At 37.3% G+C, this 13432-nt stretch overlaps 1 protein-coding gene across 1 annotated transcript; it reads left to right on the top strand.

Moving 5' to 3' along the window:
• Positions 1-708: 708 nt before the first annotated feature.
• LOC131953621 (1-aminocyclopropane-1-carboxylate synthase-like protein 1) lies at positions 709-13411 on the top strand (the record flags this gene model as incomplete). The annotated part of the gene is made up of 11 exons (XM_059316890.1): positions 709-779; positions 5649-5718; positions 6231-6297; positions 6917-7014; positions 7199-7276; positions 8627-8727; positions 9036-9168; positions 10455-10748; positions 11715-11857; positions 12490-12643; positions 12756-13411. Coding segments are annotated over 8 exons (840 nt in total), but the record flags the coding sequence as incomplete, so codon positions are not given.
• Positions 13412-13432: the final 21 nt, after the last annotated feature.

Genomic DNA, 13432 nt, shown 5'->3' with positions numbered 1-13432 from the left:
AATATTCTAATATAACACTACAGGGGATGGCAACTCGGGATATAGACTTCTAGACATGATTTTTAATCCATTTTAAATACTCACATTTCTTAAAATAGAATATAATCTCGTAGAAAAAAGAAATGCACACCAAGTGAACGCTAAATAAAAAAAGCGCATAATAGTGCGCAATATTATTAGTACTTTATAAATTTACATGCGTTTTTTTGAGAAATCGGAAATAGCGTTAATAAGTACTTCCGGTCAACGGAAATTACTCAAAATTTGACAGAAGGTAGAGAATTAGCTCTTTTACTTACATATCAAATTTCATTTATCTATCTGAAATAGTACTCAAGTTATAGGCTTTTGAAAAATTCAAAGTAGAAAAAGTACCACTTCCGGTTATCGGAATTCGCTCAAAAGTCGATACGGATCTACGATTTTGATAAAATACTTATATATGAAATTTCACCAGCCTAGCTGTAACGGTACTCAAGTTATCGTGTTTACACACGGACACACAGACACACAGACACACACACACACAGACATACGGACAAAATTGCAAAATTATGTTTTTCCGTATCAGTGAGGTGTAAAACGTCGAGATTTGTAAAAATCTCGATTTTTTTTTTGCACGATTACAATACTTTCTCTATACTACGTATATACGAGAAAGTAAAAACATTTACCTAATAAATGAACCATTAGAAATTTTGTCTACAGTTGCAGACGATAGAGGACGACTCTGGAAGCATCAACCTCAGATACTACCCGGATGTTAAAGGTCTTCAAAGGTAGGCCCAAAACTTAACTACGGTTAAATTTTAAATGTAGATTAACAATGAAAGAATCTTCATCTAATGCGGCACCGTGTTTTTCTTTCTTTCTTTTTTTTAAACGAATGCAGAAAATAGTTCGTTGCATAGAAATGGAAATATTTCAAAAACAGTTATCACATTTAGAGTATAATTACATGACATTAGATGATTAGAGTATGGCGTTACTAATGTAGGGTGGGTCAGCCCCGGGCAGCACTTTTTTTCTACATAGCTGCTATCAAGTAGGGTGGTGTTCTGTCTCTTCCCCTCCCCTGTCACCACACATTGATGAAGTCTTTATGTGTAAGTGCCTCATACTTGTTTCAACAGTCACCTCATACATCTAAACACATCTACCTCATACATCTAAACACATCTACCTCATATATCTAAACACATCTACCTCATACATCTAAACACATCTACCTCATACATCTAAACACTTCTACCTCATACATCTAAACACATCTACCTCATGCATCTAAACACATCTACCTCATGCACCTAAACACATCTACCTCATGCACCTAAACACATCTACCTCATGCACCTAAACACATCTACCTCATACATCTAAACACATCTACCTCATACATCTTAACACATCTACCTCATACATCTAAACACATCTACCTCATACATCTAAATACATCTACCTCATACATCTAAACACATCTACCTCATACATCTAAACACATCTACCTCATACATCTAAACACATCTACATCATATATCTAAACACATTTACCTCATACATCTAAACACATCTACCTCATACATCTAAACACATCTACCTCATACATCTAAACACATCTACATCATATATCTAAATACATCTACCTCATACATCTAAACACATCTACCTCATACATCTAAACACATCTACCTCATACATCTAAACACATCTACCTCATACATCTTAACACATCTACCTCATACATCTAAACACATCTACCTCATACATCTAAATACATCTACCTCATACATCTAAACACATCTACCTCATACATCTAAACACATCTACCTCATACATCTAAACACATCTACATCATATATCTAAACACATTTACCTCATACATCTAAACACATCTACCTCATACATCTAAACACATCTACCTCATACATCTAAACACATCTACATCATATATCTAAATACATCTACCTCATACATCTAAACACATCTACCTCATACATCTAAACACATCTACCTCATGCACCTAAACACATCTACCTCATACATCTAAACACATCTACCTCATGCACCTAAACACATCTACCTCATAAATCTAAACACATCTACCTCATGCATCTAAACACTTCTACCTCATACATCTAAACACATCTACCTCATACATCTAAACACATGTGCCTCATACATCTTAACACATCTACCTCATGCACCTAAACACATCTACCTTATACATCTAAATACATCTACCTCATATATCTAAACACATCTACCTCATACATCTAAACACTTTTACCTCATACATCTAAACACCGCGAATATTGTATGTTTGAAAAAAAAGCTGACACGTCGCTATGGAAGAGTGGAGACGTCGCTAAAAAAAACTTATCTAAACTTGATATGGGAGATAACCTCTATAGGATCTTTTGGCAGAAAAACTGACAACAAACAAAACAACTCCAATTGGCTCCATCTTGTCACGTGGACACGAAGAACTAGCTCTGTTGAAAGATAGGTTTCTGTACAGTGTACGCTAGGAATTGACCGATAGCCTACCGGGGCCAAGGTCACACGTTGGCAACCTATTTTTACAGAAGCGCAGTTTTATTTTAAATACACATTTAGGACTCTGTAATGGACAGTCAGGACACATTGTAGGACAATTTTATGGACAGTGACTGACAAACTGTAGAACAACTGACTGACACAACATGCATTAACACCTCTTGACAAAGACTAGGTGTCTCCTGGGCCGGCGCTACCTATAAGGCGAACTAGACGGTCGCCTAGGGCGCCATCTCTAGGGGGGGCGCAAAAGGTTTAATAGTTATTATCAAAAGGTACCTAATAATTAATAACTTTTATAAAGGAGTAGCGATCTATTTCGGCACCCAGGACGAACTATCAATTCTGCACCCCCACCCCCAAAATTAGGTATATATAGACCATTATTTATCCGCGATGGTGAAAATGCAATCCTATCTCCCTAATTTGGAAAGGTCTGACCGCTTTTTACCAGTCACTTTGCCTTTTTAATTTGGTTTCGCATAGATGTAGAAAACGATTAAATAAGTTCGTAATTTAAATTTCGAACATTTTAATACGGCTTGTAAGTCTCGCTTTCTCTGACTTTGAATTAGAAATCTGTCCTGATGTATAAAGTTTTGTATTTTTTTTATTATTTGGCGGTTGTGTAGTTAAAGGTCTAGTGGAATCTGATTGGTAGTTAAGTAGTAGATACACGAGAATGCAGGTGATGAAGTATTGTAGTTCTGGAGTTCGGGAGTATTGTTTCTTGTGGTATTAAGGTATCGAATTATATTGATTGTTAAAGTGTAGTAGTAGGTCCAGTGAAATCGTTGTAGATTGGGAGTACCGTTTGTAGAGCTTGGTGAAGTTAAGCGAGTTGGTGTCGTAGTTCTGGAGCATCGAGTCTAGTTATGTTTAGGTATCGAAGTTTGATATGTGTTGTGAATGTAGTAGAGTATATCGAGTAGTCGAGTTTATCGTAAGTTAGATTATTTCAATTAAGTACGGAACACACTATAAAGAAAGGTAGGCGTTCTCTAGTTGAAAATTTTTAGTTTTTTTAAGGAATCTATATTACCACTCTTTAAGTTTAAAGTATTAATATATTAAATAGTATGGAATTTATAACTAACCGTAAACTTTGTTTTTCCAAATTAATTTTTTTTATATTTAATCAATAATTCTAGCAATGTCTAAAACAGTTACCAGTGTTCCATTTTTTGAAAGATGTCCCTTAATTAGGGATCCAAAATTTTATATTACTACCTATTATATGGAGGTAACATGATATTATGTCATCAAAATTGAATAAAAGTATGTTATAATAAAGCTATCGGTTTTAGACTTTCAAACAAAACGTACAGTTAAGTATTCAATGGGTAAAATATATTGTTTTTACAAGGTTACATAGCTAACATAAATGAATTGTTGTAATTATACCATAATAAAATTTAGAGTGTTTTATTGATTTTTAAAACATGTCTTAGTTACACTTGGTTAATTTAGCAATTGTTGTGAAAGTTATTTCCCTTGAATAAAATTGTGTTGTTTGGATTTTCAAATGGGAGATAATTAGTTTCTTAACTTTACAATCATTTCCAATTCCTGACCTTAGGTTGACCGCTTACATATAAATACAACTTTAAGTTATTATTTGCAACAGTAAAAATTATATAGAGCTTAAATTTTAAACAAAATAGTTTGGTAATTTTTTTTAGCATTATCAAGTTGAAAAATATCAGTAGCCGTATTAGATTGCAATACTTAATGTTAGTAGACATACAGTCTAAGTCGTAAAATAAACATCTAATTGTCTTTTCATATTTTCACCCTCTCCTAAAGGATTCATATATAACAATTCTAGGCTGGAATCTATAATATTTATAACCTTTTATTTTTCAAAACAAAAAAGCGTTAAATAATCACAGATATAGACATTTAACAATCATAACTAAAGACAGTCAAGCTTAAAAGAAGTAAGTTCCGTTTTGGGACTCACCTTGGGAGGACAGCAGAGAGCCCAACACTACAAGAACTTTTTCTTTCAGTGTTTTTTAAGACTACTTTCCCCCAGGGAGGGGGGAGCACTTACGATTTTTTAAGGGGGGGGGGGGCTATGTTGTAAAGTACAAAGTAGACTCGTGGACTTAACAGCAATTTCAATAAAATGTGATTACGCCTGCAAACTGGAATTGAAGGAATTACTACACACTTTTGAGACTTATAGGATATGTTTTATTAATTGATTTGTGTGAAAGGGGGCGTTTTAATAAGTTTTGCCTAGGGCGCTAAATAACCTGGCGCCTGCACTAGGTGTCTCTACAGTTGACTTCTTCAAAATCTTTTTCTGCAAAAAAATGCCACCACCACCACCACCGCGGGTATCTCTTCCGGCTGTTGGGAATCACTGCCCCCCCCCCCTCTTGAAAGAAACACAACACCCCATCCCTACGTCGTGATAAAGCCCAAACTGCTGTTCATCTGGCAGGTAGTCCTACCATCTACCCCACCATAAGCCTACTCTTTTTCACTGTATCGACGTCCTAGTTCTGTTTGCTCAATCTAACATGAATGGAGGCTCCGAATAAGCAATCCATTTACCTTATAGGATGGATATAGATGTGCAGTACACTACGCTTGATGATATAGTCCAGTATCAAGGTGTAATGTTTTGTTACTCTACAAGGGCTAGATACTTGTGTGATTAAAAAAGACTGCCGAGAAGTCTAGATTCTATTCACGCTTCCCCCCCCCCCCCCCCAACAAGAACAGAACTCTGGTGAACTCTGAAACTTATGAAACTTATTTGGAAACGAAAGCATAGTTCTATAATATTTCTAGCTTTTGTTCTGTATTGTTGAGAATATAGGGCTGGTAAGTAGGTCACCAAACAGTTCTACGGCTCAATAAATCCTGCATGAGCCATATAACTGGTTGGTGACCTACTTACCAGCCCTATACGGCAGGGCTGCTTATTCCGCCACTCTAAAAATAGAGCAACTCTTTGCGTCGTCTTGACTTGAGCCTCTTTGGCCAGCAAATTTTATTTAAAATAAAAATAGGGGACAATTCAAACAAATACGACATATCCAAAATTAATGTTTTAACTTGTTTTTTGGTTTGTCCAGTTTCAGAAATTCTCTGAAAACATTTCTAGAAACAGAGTTCGACTCCCACCAGCCTCTAGACGCCAACAACGTGAGTACATGTAGAGTTTATTTTAAACTTTAACATACATCAACATGCGTTGTCCCAGTCTAAAGACCTGGAGATGTGCTGTTGAATTACCTACATCATTCTACCAGTAGCTGTATGGTCCCAATGCTGTTTGTTTGGTCCTACGGCTGTTTTTGTATTTGGTCCTACGGGTGTGTTCTGTGTTTGGTCCTACTTCAGTTTTCTGTGTTAGTGGAGTCCTACAATTTCCGGGATGTGTAAACAAAGTAGATATAAGACATAAAGAACGTTTATATTTTAAACTCATCACGACAGGTCTATTTTGTTTGAATAACATGCTTATATATAAATGTTCAAGATGTATAGAATATAGCGAGTTACAGATTTTTTTTCCATTTGTTTTACACTCGTATACTCTAATCCCTACTGCCGTAAAGTTGTCCGTGTTTCCCTCTTAAAAATCTCTGTCACAAAAAGTAAATATTTTTTTACCCATGTGACAAAACTGTACCATTGTTTCCATCCACCCACAGATTATTGTAGCATGTGGCGTCACGGCACTTTTGGACGGACTGGGGTTTTCACTGGCAGATGAAGGAGGTGAGGATTGTATGGAACTGTTAGCTAGTGCTTCGGAGTCTGGATACACACACACACACACTCTCTCTCTCTCTTTCTCACACACACACACACACAAACACACACACGCATAAACACACTCACACACACTCTCACACACACAAACAATCACACAAACACTCACAGACAAACACTCTCACACACAAACACTCACAGACAAACACTCTCACACACAAACACTCTCACACACACATACACACACACACACACACACACAAACACTCTCACACAGACATACACACACACACACACACACATATATATATATATATATATATATATATATATATATATATATATATATATATATATATATATATATATAATAAAAGATAGGTATAATAAAGTGCCTTATAGTCTAATAGTTAATAGCCGCTACTTCTAGCAATTCATCTAGGATTATAAAGGGCAACTCCCATTTTTTAAACTTCGCCAAGAGAATGATGACGCAAAAAAATCTATAACAGACAATCGCTACAAAATGGCTCAAATAAATATTTCACATGTTGTTGTCTCGAGACAACAAAGGACACTTTTTTAAAAAATTTTCACCTAATCCTCCCCCCCCCCCCCTCCACAGATTACATCATGACGACATCACCCTACTACTACCGCATCAAGAACGACATGTTTGAGAGGGCAGGGGTCAACACCCTGGAGGTGCCGCTCGTTGCTAAGGTAAACAAAAACATGTTCACAGACATGTCTACAAGATTTCAAATCATTGCAAACATCTTAGTAGCTAGGCTTTTATAAACTAGGGTATTATGGGGTGTGTTCACAATATGTTTAACAATGATCATTTATTTAATTAATTGTGTGAACTTGTCTTAACATCATTGCCTAATCTACTCCTCATTAGCCAAAATCAAGCCACACGAAGCCATACAGTCTTGATGTTCACAGACTAGAAGCCTCATATTTGGAAGCTGAGAAGTCGGTAGGTGTTCACAAATCCTGACATTTTCGCTTCAACATGTCCGAAAGTTTAATAAAAATAAACCCAATGAAGCTGGCCAGTAGTTTTTGTAAGTAGGTCACCAACTTCTCGATCTCGTACTTGCCAGCTAGTATTTTTCAGACCAAATATTAATATTTTTTAATGAAATCGGTAAAAGGTACAGAAATAGAAAAGTTACTTCCCCTATTGTTAAGTTATTTAAAATCTTGACCAGTGATGATGATAGACTACAAGATATAGGTTAGCTTACAGAAAAATATAGCCTACGTCAAATTGTGTTTTTTTTTTTATGAAGTGTACATTTTGTTATTAGAATCCGTAACAATGTGTCCTCAACGCAGTTAAATATTAATTTAATATTAATAGCCTAGACTCAGAGGCGTAGCGACCCTTCCCCCCCCCCTCGAGATTTTCATTCGCACCCCCCCTCAATTTTTCTTCGATTTGCACCCCCCTCGAGATTTTTATTTGCAGCCCCCCCCCCCCCTCAATTTTTCGATTTGCACACCCCCCCCCCCTCGAGATTTCCATTTGCACCCCTCCTCAAACTTTCGATTTCCACCCCCCTCAACCTTTCAATTTATTTTTCAAACCCATTTTGGCGCCCCCTAGGGTCGGCGCCCGGGGACATATTCCCCCCCCCCCCCGCCCCCCCCCCTCGCTACGCTACTGCCTAGACTTACCTGTACTTAATTTGATTATATTATTAGCAAATATTTTTATAGTTATTGTATTTTGAACGCTCCTGGTATTTTAAAATCTTAAAGCGAGGACTAGAAGCAAATAGTCGCCATGTTTTGATTTTTTTGTTATGTTCAAAAAAATTAATTTAGTTCAAAAAGTATATCTCTCCCGGCTGACAAGAATTTAAAATTTTAAGCGAGAGAGAGCGAGACTTACAAGCACTAAGACATTGCTTAGGCTAACCAATATAAATCAATCAAGCTACCCAACTTATATCTCTAATCCAAACAAAGAATTTGACTTAGTGCCACAGGCAGTCTGTGTCCTTGTGAGACCAATGTCTAACTATTTGATTAACGCTATTTTGTTAGAAAACTTTGACCACTGTCATTCCAATGCGAACGGAAAAAATAGTATACTTCGAACTGGATCAGTTGAATGCGATTCGAAGATAACGATAATTCTAACTGTAACTCCTAACCTGACTTTAAAGAGACGAATTTTTTCTATTCCTGGCACAATACTAAAGATATTTATTGTACCGCGCACAAAATAAAGTGCAGATTGATGAATATTTATTTTCTATTCCATTTTTATTTATCGATTATTGTATTCACTATTTTAATATACATAATTTATCTTTAGGGCAAGCGGGTCAAGGCCATTCTGATTGTCAACCCCAACAACCCGCTTGGTGACGTGTACACGGCACAGCAGCTGCAGGCTCTGCTGGACTTCGCTGCCAGGTAGTCACGTGCCTTATGCATTAACCTAGGTCACCTATCTTAGGCATCAACCTAAGTCACGTGTTTGTGATAATTTTGAATTTTCTACATGGTCAGATTTATGGCTCCCCATACGCCCCCCCCCCCCCCTTCCGCATTTGGTCAGGATTTTTGGCGTCAGTTGTTCCACCACTGGTGTATGAGGTCGCCTATAACTAAATCAACAGATCCCATACCCCACACCCTTAAGTAATCCTAAAACTCAAGTGCTATTAAGTATCAAGTCCACATGCTAATCTATCTTTGATTCGATTGTCTCTCGTACACAGGTATAAACTGTACGTCATTGTGGACGAGATATACGCCATGTCTGTGTTTGACCCGGAAGTAACGTTTACAAGCATACTCTCGCTGAACCAACCTGACCCAGACAGAGTTATCTTTCTATGGGGTTTCAGCAAGGTAATGCTATTTTAGCTGATTTATTAACTAAAACAGTAGAGCATCCATTTTACATTTTATTAATCAACTTTAAATTTTGAATGTTTAAAAGGGTGGTGGTCAGTGTTGTTTTTTCCAGTCTTTTTTCTCAGGGGGGGTGCACTTGATTTTTACGGGGGCGGACTAAATTTTGCGGGGGCGGACGGGCGGACACTGTTAAAAGCATTTATTTTCTATATTAATTTCCATTTCGTTCGTCGGGGGGGGGGGGGGGGGGGGGGGAAGGGGGGGTAGACTTTCCTCGGGGGAAGGGGAAGGGGAGGGGCTGATTCCTGGAAGAAACACAGGTGGTGGTGGGGATCACCTCATAAATGAGGTCCCATTATAATATCAGTGGCGCCATAATTGTTTACACGCCCCTTCGGCTCTTCCTCATCCATCCCCCTCCCCCAAACAATGTTACGCAAGATCGACCCATTTTAACGAAAATGAACATGTTAAAAGAAATATTAACAACGTTACAGAGTTTCTTTCAGTCATCTCTATGGGGGTTGGGTGGGATTGTAAGTCCTTCTCCCACTCTCTCGATCTCAGCACTGTAATGTGACACTATTTATTAGGCTATAGCCGGCACATTAAATCTAGTGTTAGTCTATCATATTCTATCAGCCATTTCTGTTTTCTTCACGAGTTATATTTCTATTTTTTTAAAGCCCACATTCGGGCGACATTCAATATAAAACAAATGTGTACTTAATATTTAAGAGAGCCAGTAAATATGTCGAGATATGAAATAAGTTCTTCTTCTTCTTCTTCGTTCTTAATTATTAGTGTTGAAGGGGATCGAGATTTATCTGCCAGTGGGTTTGAACTCGAGACTTTTTGTTCGAATTTATCAACCATGAGCTTTTTGCCGACTCAACCACGCCTCCAACACAATTAAGCGTTACGTGTCAACTGGTTATGCGCCATTGAGGCCATTGACTCCGATTTCAACCTGCTTTTCTTTTTGGATTTGCTTCCAAGGCAGCAGTTGTTTAATTTTGGAGTTGTCTCTCCTAGAAGAGTGGCTGTCCCCAGCTAACGAGCCTCATCTGCCCGAGGGTTCGAACTCGATACTTTGCGGTTTAGCTTTACCGACTCAACCACGCCGACCCCTTGAAATAAGTTGTATGTAGGGATACCATTCAGGGCGTTGACGCCATTGACAGTCCGTCCCTCGTGTCCTTAGGGAAAACACCATCGATAATTGGACACATGTAGCCACGCCCCAAGACTCAGTAATTAATTAATGTTATTTTTCCTAGGACTTTGGCTTGTCTGGCTACCGCTGTGGTGTACTCTACTCCACCAACACTACCCTGGTCTCGTACATGGCTAGTCTCGGCATTTACCAACTCACCCCGCCGCTGGTTCAGAGAAGACTGAAACATTTTATAGACGATAGAGGTAAACTTTTTGTTAGCCTTCTCTTCGCTTCTAGATCTCTCGTAGAGAAGGCTGAAACACTTTATAGACGACAGAGGTAAACTTTTTGTTAGCCTTCTCTTCGCTTCTAGATCTCTCGTAGAGAAGGCTGAAACACTTTATAGACGACAGAGGTAAACTTTTTGTTAGCCTTCTCTTTCTCTTTGCTTCTCTTGATCTCTCGTAGAGAAGACTGTAGGACAACAGATGTAAACTTTTTGTTAGCCTGTAGGACGACAGACAGAGGTAAAATCTTAACACGGGCATATTGTTGGCTTAGGAAGAACATCAACATTAAAGAAAAGGACAAGTTTGAAGTCGATTTATAATTTTCTTCTTCGTCTTTTTTTTTTCAACTTCCATGGAAGCATAGACCTCTTACAACATGCTTTTTTGTGTCTCTCCTAATGTTCCAATGATATTCATGTCTTCAACCATTTCTCTATGCCCCATTTTTTTTGTTCTACCTCTCTTTCTCAATTCTTGTAGATTCATGATATGGCTTTTCTGGTAATACTAGTTGCCAGTTTCTTGAACATAAAGGCCATCCATCTCCACCTTTAGTTCTAAATGTCTAGCTCTTTTTAGATTTCTCCTGTCTTTTCCCATACAGTTGTGTTTACTTTATTAGGGTGGGGGGGGGGGGGGGGGTCGTCACACTCATAGGGAAGGGAGGTCCGTGATTTTGTAACGATGTGTGATTGGGGATTGGGATGTTAGATAGTGTGACGACATGCTTTTGCATTAAAAAAATGAATTTTAGCCGTTATTTCACGTTTTTAGATAACTGTTTCAATAAACTGTAATAGAAATTGATTAAAGCACTCTATGTTTAGCGAGCTCAGTTATGATTTCAGAAAAAAAAAATTCAACCGCAGTTTTGAGGAGGGTGGGGGGTATAGGATAAAGTGTAATGTCATTTTAGTGGGGAGGGTCTTCTTTGTTGTGACGATGTGTGACGGTGGGGAGAGGGAGATAAAATCGTTTTAAAAAAGGGACGTCATTTATGGATGACCATAAGCATTGTCTTATCAATATTTCGACTATGCGTAAGGTGGTATTTTCTGATGGTAAAAGTTGATTATTTCTCCTTTAATTAGAATGGTTACATGCTACCTACCTGCCCACACTGAGAAGACGGTTACAAAAACATCACAAGATGTTCCAAGATGCGCTGACCAGGTGTGGTCTGGATGTCCATCCGTGTTCTGGCGCCATCTTTATCTGGATCGACGCCTCAAAGGTACTCACTTATCCGCTGTCCACAAATGCTTGTTTTTAAAAATTGTGATATGAGTAGATTGCAATGATATTGATGTATTCAAACGTTTCGTTCAGTTTAAACAAAAAATAAAGTTTCATGGGGCAGTTTAAGTAGAGTTCACCTGTGTACGTGACCTTCAACTCCGTGTTTCTTTCAGACTTTTTTCTCCGAGGAGGCTAAAATTTCCGGGGGGGGGGGGGGGGCAGACACTGCTAAAAGTATATATTTTCTATATAAATTCCATTTCGTTCGGGGTGAGGGGGGGGGGGGGGGTGGCCGGTAGACTTTCTTCGGGGGGGGGGGGGGGGGGGGGCAAGAAACTGCTCGAACTTTGAAAGGATAATATATTAGTTCAGGTTACTAGACTATAATTATGGCAATATTAGTTTAGGTCTACTGTGTTGAGACATTTTACTTTCAATTAAGAGAGTTCCTGTTGGATTGCAGATCTATTTGCTCTACAGAAAAGTGAAATATGAAATACTTTTTGCTGCGACTAAAATAAAATAAAATCAGTGAACAGTTTCATTAACAAAAATGGCCACTTCAATGCTTCTAAAATTCTAGGAGAATGCAACAAATGATGTAGTCTAACCTTGCTAATTCTGCAGTACCTACCAGAAGAAAGTTTCCTGGCAGAAGAGTGGCTGTTTGAAGAGTTCATGAAAGAGAAAGTTTTTCTCCTGCCTGGCCAAGCCTGCTACAGCCAAAATCCTGGCTGCTTCAGGATTGTGTTTTCATTGGATGAGAACACCTGCACAGAAGGTGAGTCATGATACTTTCTTTAACACAAACATCACTTGCCTTTTACTTTAGCAAATCAAAGAATTGTATTTAAAAAGTTAAATAACTAATGTTTTGTTTCATTAAAAAACAGGAATAAAAAGAATTCAGAATGTTCTGAGAAGAATCAGACCCAGCCACTTGCCCAATGGATTTTAAAAACTTGAATTTTCTTTTCATCCTGTACAGAAAATATACTCTCATTATTGTGAACAATAGAATTCCTATATTGTCGTTTAGTCTTACCATTACATTGATATTAATATTTTATTTTTAAAAATATAACAATACATTAATAAGATGTATTATTTTACAATAAATTCATCAGTCAAATATGAAATAGATGCATAATTTTTATATTTGGTTTTGTAAGCATTTAAACAATCACATTTTGGCGATTTAAATAAACTAAAAACAATTTCAAATGTCTATTGTAGTTACACTTGTTTAATGTTTTCAATCAATAATGTCTACATGATACATCCTTGTGTAACATATAATGCACACTTATACGTGAACTTACTTTTCTGCTATTTGTTAAGAGGATCTAATACAATTCTTAATTGTAATTAGTTGTAAATGGATGAAGAAATAAATGATGAAATAATGTATTGTCTTTGCAAGATAAAAATGTGGTAATGTCAAAATTTTATGTTAACCAATATTAACTTTAATAAGTATTTTAACAGTTGTATTCTTATAACATCTAATGTTTGAGTTGTTTGAAATGCTAAATAAAAAACCTCAAAATATTTCTGACCATGTAGTCTA

The sequence above is a fragment of the Physella acuta genome, unplaced genomic scaffold (assembly GCF_028476545.2).
Source record: "Physella acuta isolate Inbredline_101_S28 unplaced genomic scaffold, ASM2847654v3 ptg000934l, whole genome shotgun sequence".
NCBI lineage: Eukaryota > Metazoa > Mollusca > Gastropoda > Physidae > Physella > Physella acuta.
This window is presented reverse-complemented; position numbering and strand designations above follow the sequence as displayed.